Here is a 22,246-nt window from a genome sequence, read left to right on the forward strand (position 1 = left end):
ATATAAATACAGCATTTCTTTAAGTGTTAGTAGTTACCATAAAATATTCTTTACATTTTAGAAATTAAAATGAAGACATACTTTTGTCTTAAACAGATCCAATCTGTTTTCCTTTAAAACATGTGATCTTGGATATGACATTCAAAGTCACTGAACATATTTTATTCAACAAATGTTAGTGATGTATCCTCTGCTGGTTCAGGTGCCACCAATCAAAACCGAAACACTCTTTAGGGTAGTGAAGGGAAGAATACTGTATTGTCAAATTGATTTTGCTGTTATTCAATTGTTTGTATATAAAATGGTAACATTTCAAAAGTCCTAATTAAAACCAACATTTGAATTATAAACAAGAGGCAAGTGTATGCCATTCTAGGATCTATTTTTGAAAAAGCTCATATTTAGATTATTTTCATGAGTTATTTATAAATGAGTCAAAAGTAGCAAAATAGCAACAGGTGTTCTTGCCATTATTAACAGGAAAGTAGTTGAGATACAAGTTTTCTACTACAGGAAATCTCACCATTTTACTTATGGTCAGGAATTATTTTCTCATCATTCACTTAGTATTTTCTAATCATCTGAAAAGATCAATGAAAATACAAATAGGGTGATCCAGACAATTCTAGGCAGATTTTTAAATAGATGTTCATGTGATCTGGTCCTGGATCATTCTACATCAAGTATTATATTGTGATAAACCAAAAATCATTTCTTCAATTTAACTATGACAATTTGGGATTATTAGAAAATTACTAAATTACAAGCAAAACTTGCCACATAACTTGCTAGATTATAGACAGTATTTTCTAATAACAGTTTGTGTCTGATTATGTAACACATTGAGTCTTATTTTACAAAGAACGTTGTTTTACAAAGAACGTTGGGCCTCAAGGAAAGTACTTGAACCAAATGTAAGAAACAAGTTCATGTCAGCTTTTGGAAAATGTTCCAGGCAAAGTGATCAATTTTCTGTCTGTAACATTTTTTCTATTTCTTTGTCCCAGTTGTCATCTTGTTTTTCTGATTCTGTAACTACTTCATATTCTTGAAGTTCTTGTTGTAGTTCTTTTTCCCAGTCTGCAGTTTCTTCTAAATAGAAATAAAACATATCCTTAACTTTTAGGACTGTAAAATATTCAACATGTAGTCTAGTGTTCATACACTCTTATAGTTGAATGCACAAAACATTTTAAGATCAGAAACAGTCAAATGAGAGCTGTAACAAATACTATTTTTATGGATTTTCTATTAGCAAGATTATTAGCGGAGAGGGGCGGCATACAAATCTAATTAATAATAATAATAATAATAATAATAATAATAATAATAATAATAATAATAATAATAACAACAACAATAATATTAGAATATGAAGAATAATTATTTTTTACCATCCGCTGTAGTTGTTTCCTTTTTCTCATCAAGTACAAGCTGTTCAATCTCTTTTCTCAGATCTTCCTGATTTAGGTTGCATGCATCAAAAGCATCACTTACAAATTCAGATACACCTGGACTAGTAGAAATCTCTTCATCATCCTTTAATATAATTTTAAAGAAGGATTACTTTTAGAATATAAATAAACTTTATTAAAGGATTCATACTGCTCATTTGTTATAAGGCACGGGTGTCAAAGTCACGGCATCATGTTGCCATCGCATGTTGTATCATGACTTTTTTCCCTTTGCAGAGCTGGGGTGGGAGTGGCCTGCACATGACGCATCTGGCCCATGGGCCGCCAGTTTGACACCCGTTATAAGTAATGGAAAAACACTGAAGTTGCAGATACAAGATATTTAAACCAAGAAAGCACTGTAGTATCTAGCAATTCAATAAATAACTACCCTGTTTTCCCCAAGCAAGACATCCCCTGATAATAAGCCCAATCAGGCTTTTGAGTGTATGGCAATAAGGCCAAATGCTTATTTCAGGGTTCAAAAAAATATAAAACAGGGTCTTGTTTTTTTCAGGGAAATACGGTATGTTATAATAGCAGATTACGAGAAAAAATACAGATATCTGATCCCAACAATGCTTTTAGAATTCTTATTCTAGCATGTCATCTCTGCTCTCCAGCAAGAAAAAATGCAGTGTTAGTGTTAATGAAAAGATTACTGCTACTAACTACTGTGCATCCTTAGATTTTGTAAGCTAAGAAAACATAACTTTGGCAGAACAACCATAAAAATGGCTTAAATAGACAGCTTTAAGCAAACTCATAACTAAAAGAGTTACTACTATCAGTCCTTTTTAAATTCCAATCCATACTTTTATTTCAGTCATTTCTTTTACTTTCTAGTTTTCTTAGAGATAAAGGTTTTGTGGAGCAATTATAAAATAGCTTGGATTTTAAAAGTTCTAAAAATCTTTACTATAAGGGTATAACGTAAGTTTACCTCTTGATGTTTCAGCTGAGATTTGATTGCAACAGGTGGCATCTTTGGCCTCACAGTATCTGGGGGGGGAAATAGATATAGTAAAATTCTGAAGGTATTTTCTAACAAGGTCTGATGTTTTAAAGCATGTGTGTGACTCTATAGGCATTGATACCAAACTGTGATTTATTACTACTACATGTATGGATAGCAATCCTGTACTTCTGTATTTTCTTCTCTTCTTCCTTCAACAAAGGAATATATTGTTTTATTTGAAGTCTGTAAAAAAGGGGTAGATTGTCTTTGTTAACTGATTTGATATCCTGGTTTTTTAATTGTGGTGTTAACAAGATATATTTTTTCAGATTTGAATGAGGCAAAAAGTATACAGGTAGTCTTTGACTTACAACAGTTCACTTAGTAACTGTTCAAAGTTACAATGGCACTGAAAAAAATTACATGACCATTTTTCACATTTAAGATTGTTGCAGTATCCCCATGGTCATATGATTTACATTCAAATGTTTGATAACTGACTCACTTTTATGACGATTGCAATATCCTGGGGTCATACGATCATCTTTTACAAACTTCTGACAAGCAAAGTCAAGATTCACTTGACAGTCATGTTATTAATTTAACAACTGCAGGGATTCACTTTAACAAATGTGGCAAGAAAGGTCATAAAATGGGGCAAAAATCACTTAACAAATATCTCATTTAGCAATGTAAATTTTGAGCTCAATTGTTGTCAGAAGTCAAGAATTACCTGTAGTTTGTTATAAACCAAAGTCAAACTTAAAATAGCCTCTCTTGAGATACAAAGAAGTGGAAAAAGGAATGGAAGAGCAGTATACAAGTTTTCTGGGGTTTATAGAAGGGGTAAAGAGGACTTCTGAACTATATTGCAGGATTACACTGTACATCCACAGAGACAATACTGTAGTTCCTCCCTAACCTGACATTTGGCCCTGAAAACCAGATTGTTGATTTGGCTCTGTGCTGTCAAAACACTTGTCATGCCTAATCAATGTAGTATTTTCAGATTTTTAAAGCTGCATATAGCTACAAATAGCTGAAATAGCTACAAAGGTAATGGACAATCTATTCTCTTTAATTTCAGAGTAGGAATGCAGGATTCATAGTTAGCAAAAGGAACTAACATGCATGCCATAAATAATAGAACTGTACAGAACAGTAAAAACCCTGTGCAGAAGGTTTTTTTACTTTTTAAAAAACTCAACGCAAGATGTAATACAGTTACATGGATTTAATTATTATATATACAAAATAAAATTTTGAAATGAGGTAGACATATCTTCTTTTTAGACTATAACAATAGTACTACATCATTGTATATACAGTATACTGTATCAGTTTCAGCTACAGTAGGAAGTTGAACTTGTTTATAACAAATAGTAGGAAGTTGAACAGTAGGAAGTTGAACTTGTTTATAACAAATCAAATATACCATGCTTGTGCAAAACCCCCTGGTTTTCTCCCAGTTATCTAAGAAATGTTTCATATGAAATTGAAGATGTCAGAAGCTTGAATTAAAAGAAATATTGAAATTTTTAAATGTTTGTTTAAAGCAATAGCTACCTGTTAACTGTCTATCCTCTTCACTGCCATTCTTTTCTTTTCTCACTGCTTGCTGTGCAGCCAGTGCTGTAAGTTGTGCAGACTGTTTAATAAGGGAGACTCGGTAAAAATAATTCCTCCAGAACACCTCTTCCTTTACACTGAGGACAGCACACGTTTTTGTTAGTAAGTAGTTACTTTGTAACACTGGGCATATAAATTTTATGTATTAGGATTTGTCTTAACTGTCTGTCAATATTTTTGCATGGCATGGTTGTAGGCATGCAGTCTGAAAGCCTCATTTTATCCAATTGGTTAGGGTCCATATATTTGCATGTAAAGTGGAAGGGAAATGGCAAACAATGTTGTTCCAAAAAGATGAAATTGCATAGATTAAATGAAACTCTGGATGTATATATTTATTTATACACACAGAGAAGCAAGCTTAGGATCTATCTCTCCCCTCCCTCCCTTGATATTCCTTTTAGTGGATTGGATGCCATGTACAAACTTTATATCCTGATATCCAAGTCTATTGCATTCAAAGTTATCCAGATGAATAAAATTTATACCAACATGAAAATTTTGTCAATTTATATAATTTTATCAAAGTTTATCATTTCCATAATGAGAAATAGTACAAATATATGATAAAGAAAGCCTTTAAAAAAATCAGCATTCATAATTTTACATGATTTGACTCTAGCCTTGAAGAGATAATCACATTAAATATCAAGGCTTATTTTAATAGAAAAAATAAACAAATAATAATAATTAGTAGCTTTCAAGTTACAGTAAATGATATTTCTTGATAGCTAAATGATTACGTAATATCAAATATAGGTAGAACACTCAACTGTTTTGGAACAAGATCAAATCTCATTCTATTCAGAAGCTCATCTTCTTGAAGCATCACCATGGCTACGGGATACATCTGGTCAAAGTCAAAATTAAATTGAACCCCTGCTGGTGGATCACGCAGAAAGTTTCTTCTATCCTTTGTAAAATAAAATGTGATGGGCAGAGGTTGAAAGCTGTTATTACCTTGGAAAAATATTCCTCAAGATATTATTTTGAGAAATGAAGTACGGTACATCATAACACAGTTATTAATAAAGAGTGTTCTTATTTATATTAGAGCCTTTTAGAAGTTATTACATATTTGAATATATAGAATCTTGCTTTAGGTAACAAACATATGTTTTCAAGAAATTAATTGCTTTAGCTAGGAATGACAAGCTTATAGTTGCTGAACTACCCCCACCCTCAAATTCCTGGTTCCAAAGATAAAAAGCAAAACAACAACAACACCATGGCACATACTGCTGATAAGGTCAGGATTTGTTGCTGAATTGTTTCTTCTTCATTGCTGTCTACCCATGGAGGCACAGCTGTTTCTGTGAGCAGAAAAGGAATATTTATATAATTGTATTCAGCCATAAGAGACTACTGAACAACTGGCATCTTCAAGTAAGAAACGTTCATCAGAAGAATGCTCAAACCAGTAATACTGTTAAGCAGTAAACTAGATGGTTAATTGAATTTAATTCATAAATCTATGGTGAATTCCATTTAACTAGGAGTAACAAAATAGCATTTTTTTTTCTTTTGTCCCATAGGAGATTATCTGGTTCAGCCTGGAAGGCCACATTGAGAGGAAAATTGTAAAATTGTGCTATATAATCAGGAGTGGGCTGCTAGCTGGAATGCTAAATTGGGCTCGCGGCGGCGGCTCATGAGTGCTTGCAGGGCCAGCACGATTTTGCTTCTGCACCTGTGGAGAAAGCAAAATCGTGCACAGAGCTGTAGGTGTGCCCGTGTTTCGGTGAGGTTTTTTTTGCTTCTGCGCATGCTGAAATATGGGCGCACCTGTGGCTCTTTGTGCGAGGCGCCGATGAGCCCAATTTAGCGTTCTGGCTGGAGTCCACCCCTGCATATAACCAACCCATATATTTCTAAAACAGAAAGGTTGGGCATGAATTGTACACATTTTATTTTGAAGAAAAGCTATATAATTCTTGTAGCATTTGGATATTTCCCAAGAACAAATAATGGCTTCAATTCCTCTCTCCTCCCCCCTCTCTCTATATAATAGATAGATAGATAAATAGATATAGATAGATAATAATACATTTCTGCTTATTCATTTTTATGAAGTTTAGTCAAGTGGCTGAAACCTTTAATATTAAATTAGCACCCCAGAATGTTTATTTATCAGAGCCAGTGCTATATGCCAAATGGTTTATTAATTAGGACCAACAAAATTTATATCCATAGATTGGATGTCTCCCAGACACAAGCACATATTTTCATCCAGACTGTTTTGAAAACAGAATTGAAGTTGGTGAGATTGTGTATGTTTGTTTTAGTTAATTATAGGAAGAACATAACATAAATATGCTACTAAATACCTTTACTATACAAGGATATTGTTTCATATTAAATTGCAAGATAAAAGCTTTTTCTTTCATAAAAATTAATTTGTTGCACAAATAAGGAATGTACCACTATTGTAAGTAGATAAATATCACTTTTTCATGTTTTACTTTGTTGTATTATCTTATACAAGGCAACTTTATGTTTTATATGAAACTCAACCTTAATGTTTATTCTGGTAGACTTAAAAAAAATCAGCTACTTTCACGTGTTGTTCCATTAAATAACTTGCAAGTTGTTCTTGCTTGTGTTAGGAAACATTCTGCCACCTTTGTAGGCCAATCTACAATCATTATTATTATTAATTATTATTATTTTAGCCAATTAAAAAAGTACCTGATTTTTTGATGTGTTGTTGAAGAAATTTTTCTTGTTCCTTTTTAAAATCTCCTATAATTGTCTAAAACAAAAGATAAATATGAAAAAAGAAAAAAGTTAGATGAGCATTTCAAAAATACTTTTTTTTGTGTGTGTGAATACAGGACATGGAGAGGATTTGGGAGGCCTGCAATGTGCTCCTGAGGGTTTGGGAGACGAAAAACAGGTCTGTTTTTTGTGAAAATGGGCTTGTTTCTGGTCTCCTAAACCAGTGTTTTTCAACCAGTGTGCCGTGGCACACTAGTGTGCCGTGAGACATGGTCAGGTGTGCCGCGAAGAAGGAAGCTCAGGTTCCGGTCTTGCAACTTTTTGCAGAGAGAGTGTGTGTGTGAGAGAGAGAGAGAAAGAAAAAGAAAGAAAGAAAGAAAGAAAGAGAGAGATAGAGGAGAGAGAGAGAAAGCAAGAGAAAGAAAGGAAAGAGAAAGAAAGTGTCAGAGAGAAAGAAAGCGAGAGAGAAAGAAAGCAAGAGAGAGAGAGAGAAAAGGAGAGGAATGGAGAGAGAGAGAGAGAAAGCAAGAGAGAGAGAGAGAAAAGGAGAGGAATGGAGAGAGAGAGAGAAATGAGCAAAAAGGGGAGGAAAAAAAGAGAAATGAGAAAATGATTGAGACAGAGAATGAGAGGAAAAAGAGAGAAACAAAAGAGAGAGAGAAGTGACTCTTGATTTAAAGCATGTGATAAAAAGCACCCAAAGAATAAGAGAGAACCCCCCCCCCAGCCCTCACCTGTTTTTGGAAACGGTTCAAAAGTGTGTATAAAAATACACACACAAGGGTGGGGAGGAGACAGGGATGGAAAAAGAGAGGAGAGTGTGCCCCAGGATTTTAAAATGTAAAAAATGTGCCGCGGCTCAAAAAAGGTTGAAAATCACTGTCCTAAACCACTCACACATCCTGTTTTTGCCCTCCCCAGCCCACAGACTCACTCTGCAGGCCTCCCAAACTCTCTGTGTATTCCGTTTTTGTGAAAAGTGGACCCTTTGTGCAAAAGGGAGGGTTTTGGGAGGCCAAAAACAGGTCCGTATTTGGTCTATAAGATACACAGACATTTCCACTCACTCTTTTGGGTGGGTGGGTGCGCGTCTTATAGTCTGAAAAATACCCCAAAATAAGTAAAATTAATAAAGGGATTTCTGACTATATAGAATGTGCATGCATGCTGCATGCGTTTTCCTTAACCCTTAAATACCAAGATTTGTCATTTTTTATTCTACTCAAAAAAAAAATTAAAATCTTGAGAAAAAGAGAAATAACTAATATTGTATTGTAAAACAGGTGATCCAAGTTTCAAACTGTGTTTTTAGTGTAAAAATATAAAAAGTGAGCTTGCTATATTTACCACCATACTTTTAAGACTCACAAAACACCTTCAATCCAAAATAGCAGATACCAAAAACAAATAGGGTATAACATATTTCTTTTAATGACTCCTGAAAATAAATGTTTTCCCTTTGCAGATCCTTATGCTAATCAAATATCTGCTACTGTCAATCATATTAGCAATAGCATTCAATTTCAGTATTTCTCCACATTCAGATTATTGTATCTTAATTTAACAAATGCGTTATTTGTTGGTAACCAAATGTTTCTTCTTCATCTAAACCTGAAAGCCAGTCCAAAAGCAGTTAATTATAATTTATTTATTTATTAGATTTGTATGCCGCCCCTCTCTGAAGACTCGGGGTGGCTAATTAATGTATTTCTGATGTGTTTGTTCAATATATGGTCATGTGAATTGGGTCGTTCTCTTGACCTAGTTGATATAAAATATTCTGTATTCTATAGAAACTTAAATAAGCCTATCTAAAAGGATTTCATTCTTTTTAATGAAATTACAGGCGATTTTCAACTTACAACTGTTCTTTTAGTGACCATTTGAAATTTACAGTGGCACTGAAAAAAGTTTGACCAGACCTCACACTTACAGCATTCCCACAGTCACATTCATCAACATTGAGTACTTGGCAACCAGCATGTTATGATAGTTGGAGTATCCCAGGATCGTGTGATCACCATCTGCAACTTGCCAGTCAACCTCTGACAAAGTTAATGGGGGAAGCCAGATTTGCTTAAGAACCACGATTCACTTAACAACTGCAGTGATTCTTATAACTATGGCAAAAAAGCTGATATTGAGTTGACCTAACTGCCTTGCTTAGCAACAAAAATTGGATCCCGATTGTGTCATTAGTCAGGGACTATTTATTATTTATTTATTTTGTCAATTACATATTGGAAGTTTACAAAGACAACAGTGTTTATATACACGGTTCTAGTAACAGAAACATTAGGACAGGGGATGGATGGCATGCTGGTGTACTTATGCACCCCACTATCTGTATGTACATTTTAATTATTACCAAACTTATAACTAATTCAAACAAACTTGTAAGATGAGTAGCATAAAGACAAGAGTTCTCATTATGCTAATGTCTAATTCCATAAAGCTGCTCTTCAAACCCAACTCAGTTTAATGGACATAATCATATGGTTTTCTTTAAATGGTTTGCAATTACCTTCTTCCTGGAGATTTTTTAACTTTCTAATCTTAACGTACAGACCTAGACTTTCATGGTGATGTCTCATCTAAATATTTTCCTGATTGGACCCTGCATCCATGCCTAGGTGCTGTCATCTGCCAAAACTGTGAAACTAAAAGCCTTCAAGATGACTTAAAGCAGAATAAGTTAATAAAAATACCAGTTTTATAGGCAATTATTTACAACAAAAGTACCTTATCAATTATATTTTCTATTTTTCCTTCTTCAACAGACTTCTTTATAGTTTGTGCTGTTTCAGCAACTGATTCAGATATCTTTTTTGTAGCCGTCGTAGCAAAGCTGAAGATATAACCTTTTAGAAATAAGACATCATTTAAACTCAGAATACATTCCTTCCTGTACTTCAGAAACTAATTGCTAACATGAATCTGAAGAATATGGGAATTTAGATTTATTCATTCATATCTGCTAGTACACAATAATGCACATGCAGTCTACAGTTTATCCAGTATCACTGATAATCTGGTGCATAAATTAGCATATCAACAACTTGACTTTAAATAATTTGATATTAATTCAGGAAGAAGTACTCTGGATGTAGGTGCCTGGTATAGAATATTATAACATGAGATATGCTTCAACTAACTTACATTGAAAAGGCTACTGTATTTGGGATGATGTTTTGATTTCTTTGTTGGACAGCCTTGGATATGAAACTAACATTTCTCAAGATAAAATAAAGAAGTATGACAAATCCAAGATCCTATACATGATAAATTTGAACTCAGTAACAAAAAATCTAAATTGTACTAAGTTTGTTTGTTTTGTTTATCTACCAACAAAACAAGACTTTGAAAACTAGGATTTTAGTCATCCTATTTAAATAATAGCGTAACCAGTAATCTATAATTTGTTTTAAAAATTGTTAACACAAATTATAAATTGTTAACTCTAATTCTCCGTACTGAAGGAGCGGGTCCAGCAGTCACATGGGTTGCTCATGTCCAATCCGGTGGAACTGAGCCTAGTGTTAAAAAAGCTTGCTGGATCCGCCCCTTCCCCAGAATTCGCTCAGTTCGCATATCCTGCGGTTGTATTGTGATAGCTCGTTCAACATTCTAACACCTTCCCTTCGATCTTTCCTTCAAAAGTAGTAAGAATTGTTTATCCTTATTTGTTTACTTGCACTAATAGCGCCAGCCGTTTGTGGCTCGGCTTTTTTCCTTGGGAGAAGTTGCGGTTTCGTTTTCCCCCGGCTGTTTTGCCGTTTACGATCCCCGCTGCCGCTTGTGGATTCCTTTAATCCTTTGGCCTGGAGGTCTTGGTGCAAGTATTGCTTCATTGATTTATTATAGTATTATTGTTAAAGGGCTTAAGAAATACCTCCTGCGGAGTGAGACGCTTGTTTCTAGTCTCCTGGACTTAGTCGATCGCTTCCCCTTTAAGAATTCTATTACGGAGCGATTTTTCGGCGCGAAGGCCTTCGCGCCCTTTTTTAAATTTAGGCCTCTCGTGTTGGCCTTCTGCCAGTCGCGTAGGCCTCAGTCCACTGCTTGGATCCCGGAGTGGGCTTTGGGACGCTCAGGCTTAATTCTCCACCGGCTAAGCCTCCAACCAGAGTGCCTTGGTTACTTTAATTAAAGTTTAGGGAGGCTGGCCACGCTGTATTTGGGGACACGAACTCTGGGTTTGCCCAGATTGCCCTCAAGTCTCAGCAGCTCCGAGGCCTAGGAGCAGGATCCATTCCTCTTGGGAAGTCTTTGAAATTCTTCTCCCTAATTATTCAGTTATTTGGCTCAGCCTTGTCTTCTGTTAATTGTCAGACTATGGCTACTTTTCCCAAGAGAGGCACCACTCAAGGTCCCAGAGAGGCCAGGCCTACAGGCGATGAGATTACCAGTATCCCCCAGGCCTCGACCTCCTCTTCTTCAGGGGCCCGCCCCTCGACCAAAGTCACCAGGGCTGAGAAGAGAAGGGACCTAGCCCTACAAAAGATCCATGACAAATCAGCAAAGCGTTTGAAAGTACAGGCCCAAGTACTCAGTAGTCATGACCCCCCAGAGGCTTCTAATCTGCCTTCTTCTGGGGTCACTGTGTTATCTCTGGATGAGCCAAACCTAGACAGACCCCAACCTAACCTATGGGGAATAGGTCCAGAGGAACCAGATATTATTGAAGATTCCCCCCAGCCAGGATCCTCCCAGGCCTTCAGGGATTCTTCTGCCATTCCTGCTGATATTTCTAGTTTACCTCCTGAATTCCAATCTATTTTTTCTGTGTTATCCAAGGCCATTGATGCTAAACTCTCTACCATCAATGCGCTTCCCTTACCTCCTCCACCTCCTCGTCCCTCCCGCCCCTTGGGTTCTTCCCCAACGGTTAGAGCTCCTATTCAGGATGAATCAGATTCCTCTCAGGACGAATATGAGGATATGGAGGAGGATGAGGATCCCTTTCAAGGCCTCTCAGATGATGAGGAATCCCAAATAAAGGTTCCTTCTCCAATTACTATTTTTCCCTCTCAATTGTTCAAATCTCTCCTCCTCAAAGCTAGAATTTCTACGGGATTGGCGGCCCAGGAGAAACAGGCCTCCACATCCACTGATCCCCTGGAGGAGAATTTACCTTACTTCACAGAGGAACAGGAGGATAACGAGGTAATTCCTATGCCTAAATTGTTTAAAGATGCCTTACTTAAGCAGTGGGATTTCCCAGCCTCTGGGCTTAATCCCACAACCAAGGACAAAAAGTTGTACAAACTCTCCTCTTCCTATGAGGAGCTCCTATCCTTTCCTAAACCGGATGAACCTGTCAAGATCCTTCACTCGGCGGCTGCTGTGCCAGGCGAAGCAGAGGAAGTCCTCCGCCCAGAGGACAAGCGGATTGAACAGATGCTCAAAAGAGGATTCACCGCAGATTCCTGGGCCATTAAAAGTTCTGCAGCGGCTTCCTTTTTCTCCAGAGCCATGCTTCTGTGGCTTCGCCAACTTCAACAGCATATTCCTCCCGATGACTTGAGAGGTCAACAAGACTTCAACAAGGTCTTTGCAGCTGCTCAGTACGTGGCTGATGCCACTTTACAATCCACTAGATTTTCTGCTAAGTCTATTGCAGCTTCTACAACGGCAAGAAGACTCCTATGGCTTCGCCCTTGGCAAGCAGGAGTACGTCAGAAGTGGCAGTTATCTCTGGGACCCTTAAAGCGCGACCTTCTTTTCGGGGATCTTCTGGATCCACTCCTCACGGAAACCACGGACAAGAAGAAAGTATTGGGTCCAACCACCAAAAAGGCTACCAAAACGCAGTCCTTTCGTCGCCCAGGGCGTCAGCAAGATCAAGCGGCTTCCTATCAGAGATCTCCAGGTCAGTATTCCCCCCGCTTTCGTTCCCAAGGTAGGAACTCCAGGGGCAGAGGTTTTCGCTTCCAAAGGGGAGCGTCCTCTAACAGGGCTTCAAAAAAACCTAGATGGTAGTTTTTCCTTGATTCCCATAGGTGGTCGCCTAGCCCACTTCGCCTCTAATTGGCGTCTCACCTCCAAGGACCCCTGGGTCATTGACACTGTTCAAACAGGCCTTCTTTTAGAATTTACTTCTCCCCCCCCCGAAACGTTTTATTTCCTGCCCTTCTCCCAGGTCCTCCTCAGATTGTAACCGTATGGAGGAGGCCATTTCCCACTTATTGTCCATCAGAGCCATTCAACCGGTTCCCCCCGGTCAGAAGGGTCTAGGTTTTTATTCCATCCTATTTATGGTTCCAAAATCCTCCGGAGGTTGGAGAGCTATTTTGGATTTAAAGAAGCTGAACCTATTCATCAAATATAGGAAGTTTAAGATGCACTCCTTATCATCCATTTTGGCCGCCATCCACCCGGGAGATTTCATGGTCTCTTTAGACCTCACTGAGGCCTACCTCCATATTCCTATAGCCAAATGCCACAGAAAATTTTTACGTTTCTCCTTTCAGGGCAGGCATTTCCAGTATAGGGCGATGCCATTTGGCCTTTCCTCGGCCCCTCGGGTCTTTACAAAGCTCTTGGGGTCCCTGGCGGCCTATATCCGGGCGTCTCCCATCCACATTTTATGTTACCTTGATGATATTTTGATTCATGGGAACTCCCTAGAGAAAGTGAAAACAGACCTTTCTGTCACCATGTCAGTTCTTCAGGACCATGGATTTTCCATCAACTTTGACAAAAGTCATCTCCAACCTTCCACATCCATTTTACACCTGGGATCCGTTATTAATTCAGAATCCTCCCAGGTCTTTCTCTCTCCTGAGAGAAAAATCAGTATAGGGGAGTTAATTTCTTGCATTTTATCTCAACCTTCAGTTTCCATAGTAACCCTGTCTTCCCTTTTGGGGAAGATGGTGTCATGCATAGGCATCATTCCCTGGGCTCGCCTTCATGCTAGGGAACTACAGTGGCTCCTATTACCCTTTCAGAGATCGGGGCACAGCAACTCAAGTCGTCGCATTGTCATCCCACCAATTGTTCGCAGATCCTTCAAGTGGTGGAAGTCTCTGGCCATGGACAAAGGATCCCCGTTCAGGTGCCCGGATCAATTTGTCATCACCACAGATGCCAGTCTATCGGGATGGGGCGCCCACGCCCAGGGGATGATAGCCCAGGGCACGTGGTCCCTGGAGGAAGCTTCCAAGCCAATCAATTGGCTAGAGTTAAGAGCCGTATCCCTGGCTCTGAAGCATTTCTCTCCTCGCATTCCCAACCGGCACGTTCTCATTCTCACCGACAACATTGCCACAAAAAGCCATATCTGCAGACAGGGGGGCACGAGATCCAAGGCCCTCATGAGGGAGGCCCTCAAGTTAGGCCTTTGGGCGGAAAAACATCTTCGGTCGCTCCTAGCCGACCATATCTCGGGGAGCCTCAACGTCCAGGCGGATTGGCTATCTCGAGCAACGATAGACCCAGGAGAGTGGAATCTCCATCAAGACCTGTTCCATCAAATCAGCCTCAGATTCGGCCTACCAGTTCTGGATCTCTTCGCGACCAATGCGAACGCCCAACTCCCTCGCTTTTTTTCCAGATTTCCATCCCCGGGAGCGGAAGCAATCAATGCCCTCCGGAGCCCATGGCCTCCAGGCCTACTTTACGCATTCCCTCCAATTCCAATTCTCCCGGACGTGATTCACAAGGTCCTCACCGAGAGGGCCCGAGTAATCCTAATCGCCCCTCATTGGCCCCGCCGGCCCTGGTTCGCGGATCTCCAACAGTTGTCCGTCCAGGACCCTTGGCGACTCCCCGTTTCGGGGGATATGCTGCGGCAGGGGGCCTCATTCCATCCAGACCCGGAGTGGTTCCACCTCACCGCCTGGCTGTTATCAGGAGAGACTTAGAACTGCGTGGCCACGACCCCGATACAGTGGAGGTCATTTTAAAGGCCAGAAGGGGTTCGACCAATCGAATCTACGACCATACGTGGTCCAAGTTTCACCAGTGGTGTCTACAGGAAGGCCTCTCTCCCCTGTGCATCCCCATACACAGGATCATTTCCTTCCTTATGCAAGGTTTCCATCAAGGACTTTCCACCAGCACCCTCCGGCGTCATCTGGCGGCCATTTCCTCTGTCCTAGCGGGGCCCCGCAGACAGCCTCTCCGTTCCCTTCCAGAAGTTCAGGAATTCCTCAAGGGTATAGCCAACCTCAGACCTTCCAAGGTCCACAGGTATCCATCCTGGGATTTGCCACGGGTTCTCCATTCCCTCACGCAGGCACCATACGAACCCCTAAAATCGGCGTCCCTCAGGTACCTATCCTTTAAAGTAGCATTCCTGGTGGCTATTACCTCTGCCCGACGCATTTCGGAGCTGGCTGCCCTCTCAATCAGGCAGGACCTCTGCCAATTTCATCAGGACAAGGTAGTCTTGCGACTGGACCCCACCTTCTTACCCAAGGTCAGTTCCATGTTCCACAGAACCCAGGATATTGTCTTACCTTCCTTCTGTCTCCAACGGGACCATCCCTTGGCAATTAGATGGCACACCCTGGATCTCATCAGAGCGCTGAGGATCTATATCCAACGCACAGGACCCTTTCGGAGGTCAGAAGCACTTTTTATAGCCTATCACCCCAGAGTCATGGGCACCAAAGTGTCTTCAACAGTGATTGGCCGTTGGATCAGAGGGACTATATCTAAGGCCTACGAGTCGGCCTCCCTTTCAGTTCCAAAGAACATTACAGCGCATTCCACCAGGAGCGCAGCCACCTCGGCCGCTTGGGCGACTCAAGCCCCGTTGGAGGAGGTCTGCAAAGCAGCCACTTGGGCCTCGCCAAATTCCTTCATCAGGCACTACAAGATTGACTCTTACGCTTCAGCGGACGCTGCCTTAGGCAGAAGGGTACTCCAATCCGTTATCTCTCACGATAGCAATCTAATCCCACCCTAGGGACCATCTATTGGGTATGTCCCATGTGACTGCTGGACCCGCTCCTTCAGTACGGAGAATAGGCGTTGATTGCTTACCTGAACGCCTCTTCTCGTACGGTGAGCGGGTACAGCAGTCACTTCCCGCCCTTGTATGTGTCTTCTTTACCTTCCTATAACCTTTCTTCCTCTAACAATGAGAGTTGAACACTACAGAGCTTCACAGCTGAGCCTAGTCTATGGATTCGCGAATTCTGGGGAAGGGGCGGATCCAGCAAGCTTTTTTAACACTAGGCTCAGTTCCACCGGATTGGACATGAGCAACCCATGTGACTGCTGTACCCGCTCACCGTACGAGAAGAGGCGTTCAGGTAAGCAATCAACGCCTATTCTGAATTTTTCCTTATTCCAAAACTCATTTGCTATATATAAGCTTTAGTTTCAACATTCATTGCTGTTGTCATCACCAACACACATTTTTAAACATAGATTTTCCTAGTAATATGGAATTGAAGTCTGTTGCTTTTTCATGTAGTTTAGAAACCATATACAAAGGATATTCCAACATCCCTGGAATGTTTGACTATTATATAGATTAGCACAATACCAATGAAGAAGAAAATAACAGCTCTCTCAAAAAAATCCCATCATAGCTGCATAAAGAACTCTGATAAATTGATTTTTTGTCTTTCAAACAAGGTGTTTTTTTAAATAAAGTGTATGCCACTTTAGCCAGGAATCGCCAACATAGCTGGCTGCCTCTGAAAGGATTTTTTTCAGGCAGTGTTATCTTTACCCATGGGATGCCTGAATGCCGGTAGGCAAACCGGGGAAGCCTCTTCACGGTTTATTCACTCACAGGAATCGAACCACCAAGCTATTCAGACAAGCAAATAAAGTGGAAAGATGGGCACATAACTTAGGCAGAAATCAGCAAATAGCCCGAGCCTGCAAAGATGAAGTGAGGAAAGCTAAGGCTCAGAATGAACTAATGCTTATGACAAAAGTAAAAAATAACAAAGCAAAAAACAAGCTGTATTCAACATATAACAAACAAACAAAAAAAGTCAAGGAAACATTTGATCCATTCATGAGAGAAAGTGACAAGGTGATAAGCAATACAGAAAGCTTAACTTTTTTTTTTGCATCAATCTTTACACAAAAGGAAAAAACAGTACACCTTTTAAAAAATACTATCATAAAAATAGATTAGGAATACAAGTTAAAATAGGCAGGAAAATGGTAACCTCAGACAAGTTCAAATCACCAGGATCAGTTGGATCACACCCCCAAGGTTCTGAAGAAACTGGCAGATGTAATTTCAGAACCATTGAACTATATCTTTAAAAGATCTGGAGAACTACCAGAGGACTGGAAAAGAACTGATGTAGTTCTCATCTTTAAAAAGAGAAAAAAATAGACCCAAGACACTACCGATATATCAGCCTTACCTCAACACCTGGGAAGATTTTGAAAAAGATAAGCAATGAATCAGCGAACACCTAAAGGCAAACTAAGTCATAAGCAAAAGCCAACATGGGTTTGTCAAAAACAGATCATGCCAGACAAATCTTATTGTATTATTTGACAAAGTGACAAAATTAGTAGAACAGAGGAATACTGTGGATATAATTTACTTGGACTTCAATAAGGCATTTGATAAAGTAAATCATAACCCATTACTTGATAAGATAAGAAAAATGTGGGTTGGCCAGCATCACCACCTGTTGGATTTGTAACTGGCAACACTCAACATATAATCCTCAATGGAATTGCATCTACATGGAGGGAAATATGCAGTGGGGTACCCCAAGCTTCTGTTTTAGGCTCAGGACTCTTCAACATCTTCAAGGGTAATGTGGATGAAGGGACAGATGGGGAAATAATCAAATTTGCAGACAACACTAAGCTGACTTGAATAGCTAACTATCCAGGCTTAAGATACAGAAGGATCTTGACAGACTTGAACATTGGGCGCTATCTAACACAATGAAATTCAATGGTGGAAAAAAGTAAGGTTCTACATTGAAGCAAGAAAAAATAAATGCACAGGTATAATGTAGATGGTCCTGGTTTAATACCGTGTTTCCCCGATAGTAAGACCCCCCCGATTGTAAGACATATGGGGGGTTTCAGGGGGGTCGGCTTATATAAGCCATACCCCGAAAGTAAGACATATGTCTTACTTTCGGGGAAACACGGTATAAACGGTATTGCGGGGGGGGGGCGATGACATTGCTTCCAAGCTCCCCGCGCGCCCCTCGCCTTCGCTCGCCGCGGCCTCTTCCACCGCCTCTTCCCCTGCCGAAGCTCAGCTGCAAGCGGCCAGCGAGGCCGCTTGCAGCTTCGCTCGCCTTCCAAGCTCCCCGCGCGCCTTCGCATTCTCCCCGCGCGCATTGCTTCCAAGCTCCCCGCGCGCCTTCGCATTCTCCCCGCGCGCCTTCGCCTTCCAAGCTCCCCGCGCGCATTGCTTCCAAGCTCCCCGCGCGCCTTCGCTCGCCTTCGCTCGCCACCGCCTCTTCCCCTGCCGAAGCTCAGCTGCAAGCGGCCAGCGAGGCCGATCGGATCCGAGGCGAGCGGCCGGAGCTGCGCCCTCCTTCGCCCGCCTCCTTTCCGCTCGCCTCGGAGCCGAGCGGCCTCGCTGGCCGCTTGCAGCTGAGCCTCGGCAGGGGAAGAGGCGGTGGCGCCGCGGCGAGCGAAGGCGAGGGGCGCGCAGGGAGCTGCGCCCTCCTTTCCGGCAGCTCCCTGCGCGCCCCTCGCCTTCGCTCGCCGCGGCGCCACCGCCTCTTCCCCTGCCGAGGCTCAGCTGCAAGCGGCCAGCGAGGCCGCTCGGCTCCGACGCGAGCGGAAAGGAGGCGGGCGAAGGAGGGCGCAGCTCCGGCCGCTCGCCTCGGATCCGATCGGCCTCGCTGGCCGCTTGCAGCTGAGCTTCGGCAGGGGAAGAGGCGGTGGCGAGCGAAGGCGAGCGAAGGCGCGCGGGGAGCTTGGAAGCAATGCGCACGGGGAGCTTGGAAGGCGAAGGCGCGTGGGGAGAATGCGAAGGCGCGCGGGGAGCTTGGAAGCAATGCGCGCGGGGAGCTTGGAAGGCGAAGGCGCGCGGGGAGATGTAAGACATACCCCCAAAGTAAGACACAGTGGGGCTTTTGGGGGTAAAAAGATAGTAAGACACTGCCTTACTATCGGGGAAACACGGTAGTAGTGATTCTGAGAGGGATCTTGAAGTCAAAGTGAATATAAGCCAACAGTGCTGCAGCTACAAAAAAAGCTAACACAGTTCTAGGTTACATTAAGGGATAGAATCAAGATCATTAAGGGATAGAATCAAGATCATGTACAGAGCTGAGGCCACCCTTGGAATACTGAATCCAGTTTTGGTCGCCATGATGTAAAAGAGATGTTGAGCTAGAAAGTGGGCAGAGAAGAACAACAAAGATGATTAGGGGTCTAGAGCAGTGTTTCCCAACCTTTTTGGAGCCGCGGCACATTTTTCATATTTTCAAAATCCTGGGGAACATTGAGAGGGGGGGGGGGGCTAAAAAAGTTTGGACAAAAAAATCTCTCTTCCTCCCTTTCGCTCTATTTCTCTCTCCCTCCCTCTTTCTCTCCCTTCCTTTCTCTCTCCATCCCTCTTTCTTTCTCTCTTCCTTCCTCTCCCTCCCTTTCTCTTTCCTTTCTCTCCCTTTCTGTCTATCCTTTCTATCTCTCACCCCTTCTCCCTCTTTCATTCCCTTTCTCTCTCTCCCTTTCTCTCTGAATCCTTTCTCTCCCTCTTTCCTTTCTATCTCTTTTTCTCCCTCCTTCATATCTTCTTTCTCTCCCCCCTTCCTCCCTCTTTCCTTTCTCCCCCTCCCTTTCTCTTCCTTTTTCTCTATCCTTTCTACCTCTTACTCTTTCTTTCTCTCCCTCCTTCATTCAATTTTCTCTCCCTCCCTTTCTCTCTCTTTCCTTTCTCTCCCTCCCTTGTTCTCCCCTGGGGCTGCCTGTGCCTGCCCTGCACCACCCAACACGGACGGACAGCCCCCGGTCGTCGGTTCGTCCCCCCCCCCCCCGGAGGGAGATCAGGCTGGCGAGGGTGGTAGATCTGCGTCCCCAGCCACTGGAGGGAAATCGGGCTGGCGGGGGCGGCGAATCCACCTCCCCAGCCGGGCGGAGGGAAATCAGGCTGGCGGGGGCGGCAAATCCATCTCCCCAGCCGCGCGGAGGGAAATCGAGCAGGCGGGCGGGTGGCCGCAGCTCCCTGCGCGCCCCTGGAAAAGGGTGCGCGGGGGGGCATTTTGGGGTGCGCTGGCGCAGGCGTGCCCAGCCTACAGGGAACGGTGCCCGGGGCCACTGCAGCCGGCAGCCTCCTGTTTCCGCTGCCATTGCCCTCCCGCCAGGCCCCAAAGGACAATTGTTGCCACCCCCACCAGGAAAGCTCCAGCTGGGCGGGGTGCTGCCGGTGGCTCCGCCCTGGAGCTCTTGCTCGCCGCTGCCATCCCCCAGCATCTGCCCGGGGCCGCTGCAGCCGGCAGCCTCCCGTTCCTGCTGCCATTGCCCTCCCGCCGGGCCCGAAAGGACACTTGTTGCCGCCTCCACTGGGAAGCTCCAGCTGGGCGCGAAGAATAAAGCTCAGCTTCCGGTCTCAGAAGCTGAGCTTCGCGGCACACCTGATGATGTCTCGCGGCACACCGGTTGAAAAACACTGGTCTAGAGGCTAAAACATATAAGAAGGATTGCTGGAATTGGGTATGTCTAGTTTAATGAAAAGAAGAACTAGGGATGACAGGATAGCAGTGTTCCAATATCTCAGGGGCTGCAACAAAGAGGGAGTCAAGCTATTCTCCAAAACATCTGAAGCCAGAACAAGAAGCAGTGGATGGAAACTAATCAAAGAGAGAAGCAACCTGGGACTAATGACAAATTTCCTGACAGAACAATTAATCAGTGGAACAATTTGCCTCCAGAAGTTGTGAATGCTCCAACACTATAAGTTTTAAAGAAGAAAATGGACAATAATTTGTCTGAAATGATATACCTGAAATAATATTCCTACCTGAGCAGAGGATTGGACTAGAAGACCTCCAAGCCCCCTTCCATTCTGTTATTTCCATAATTGCAATCCAAAGTAAATTTAATTGAAATTAATGCAACTTTGAGTAAATGGAATAGCCAAACACTCTTATTTACATGGGGATAAGTATCAGTGAAGCTAAACAGGCACATCTTATGCCTACTGCGACTTTATTATATTTGTATGCTGCGTTTATATGCTCCCCGACTCCCAACAATTCTGCGCAGCATACAAGTTCAATAAATGAATAAATCTATCTTTTGATGATTGCAGAACGGTCTTAATATCTCGCTGCCAGTTAGCGGTCGTCCGGATTTTTGCTGCCCTAAAGAGAAGGAGCTGAGGAAACGATTTATCGGAAAGATTATTTGTAGGATCGGCACTAGGGCACGTAATAAACAAGCATTGGAAGGTGGGGCGAGGGTTCTTAGAGCTGGGAATTCGCGGAGGGAACGAGACACTCACTGCCAAGCCCCTTGGCCTGATTAAGGAGCGGGTCATTGTCCGGCTCTCCTTTCAGTCCCTCCTCTTCGCAGCCCGGCGGTGGCGCCTCTCTTTCAGGGACTTCTTCTCCGCCAGTTCTTGCTTCCCCTTCGGGGGCAGGCGGCTTTCCTTCCTCTTCCGCCCAATTCATCCCCAACCAGCCACTCAGGCCGCGCAACATGTTGAAAAGATTCGCGTCGCTCCTCAAAGCCGCCCAACTCTGTCAAACTCCCCCCCCTCCCCTCCACTGTGTTCTGGGTCTCAACAGTGTCGGGCCCAGGTTGCTGGGAAGGCAGCCTTTGTTTCCGGAAGAGAGTCACGTCATCCCAGTACGTCAACAGCGGAACCAGGAATGTCGGCTTTTCAACGGCCGCGCGCGTTCTTCGAACGAGCGCCCCCTTTTGGTCCCTCTTAAATTTGGGCAGGCATACCGCTGACAGTTGGATGGGTTTTTAAAAAAAAACAACCCTAATCTACTGTTTGTTCAGAATCAATACAACTTGCTTGCAAGGGATTGTAACCTACCGTGATTGGTGTAATATATTCAGTCTGCTCACCTACAAATCTCTTCTCGTATTCATTGTGGTAAATACAAACAAAAAATTAAACATTCATTTGAAATAATTTCAAGGGAATTCTCAGAGGTACTTTTTTCTTCTTCAAACTTGTTTTTTCCTTGAACAAAACGTTTCGTTTCTCATCCAGCAAACTTCATCAGTTTTAGAAACATAATCGCCCCTGCCCCCCATCAGTTGACGAAGTTTCCTGGAAAAAAACCAGTCCAGTTACCTTTAGCAGGGGATAAAAAGCACATTTGAGTCAATTGACCTAGATAACTAAGAATCTCCAGTCATAATTCCAAGGGACTTTGCCATTCTGGAAAAAGACAAAAACAAATGAATAACAGAAGAAATACTGTAATCCCATATGCAATTAAGGGTTAGATATAGGGGGAAAATTGAACGCAAAATAAGTTTGCCAACTAAAATTAAATAACTTCCATGTATTATTTTGAAAGAGTCAAGAGGATTGTATCTAAATGGCTCATTTAATCAAGCT

The 22,246-nt window shown here is 42.3% G+C and overlaps 2 protein-coding genes across 6 annotated transcripts in view; one reads left to right on the forward strand and one right to left on the reverse strand.

Moving 5' to 3' along the window:
- CTPS2 (CTP synthase 2) overlaps positions 1 to 22,246 on the forward strand; it is a 121,512-nt gene that overhangs the window by 6,859 nt on the left and 92,407 nt on the right. The gene's annotated exons all lie outside the window — the stretch shown is intronic.
- SYAP1 (synapse associated protein 1) lies at positions 141 to 21,614 on the reverse strand. Of its 2 annotated transcripts, none has more exons than XM_070750786.1 (9): positions 21,170 to 21,495; positions 9,502 to 9,620; positions 6,730 to 6,793; positions 5,281 to 5,354; positions 4,815 to 4,954; positions 3,979 to 4,118; positions 2,398 to 2,456; positions 1,395 to 1,539; positions 141 to 1,089 (listed from the first exon to the last, which is right to left on the reverse strand). In XM_070750786.1, the coding sequence occupies exons 1-9, from the start codon at positions 21,366 to 21,368 to the stop codon at positions 965 to 967; spliced, it is 1,065 nt and encodes a 354-aa protein (XP_070606887.1). In that variant the 5' UTR covers positions 21,369 to 21,495; the 3' UTR covers positions 141 to 964. The 2 variants fall into 2 exon arrangements, with proteins under 2 accessions (XP_070606887.1, XP_070606886.1); XM_070750785.1 differs by having other exon boundaries at positions 230 to 1,092; positions 21,170 to 21,614.

The sequence above is a fragment of the Erythrolamprus reginae genome, chromosome 4 (assembly GCF_031021105.1).
Source record: "Erythrolamprus reginae isolate rEryReg1 chromosome 4, rEryReg1.hap1, whole genome shotgun sequence".
Classification (NCBI taxonomy): domain Eukaryota; kingdom Metazoa; phylum Chordata; class Lepidosauria; order Squamata; family Dipsadidae; genus Erythrolamprus; species Erythrolamprus reginae.

What these genes read in the sequence shown, in the direction of transcription:
- SYAP1 (XM_070750785.1), bottom strand. Translation starts at nt 21,368, where the DNA reads ATGTTGCGCGGCCTGAGTGGCTGGTTGGGGATGAATTGGGCGGAAGAG. An exon ending in AAATCCTGACCTTATCAGCA is followed by an intron (nt 4,955 to 5,280) that starts GTATGTGCCATG and finishes TATTTTACAAAG; the next exon opens with GATAGAAGAAACTTTCTGCG. An exon ending in GGAAACAACTACAGCGGATG is followed by an intron (nt 1,093 to 1,394) that starts GTAAAAAATAAT and finishes ATTTCTATTTAG; the next exon opens with AAGAAACTGCAGACTGGGAA.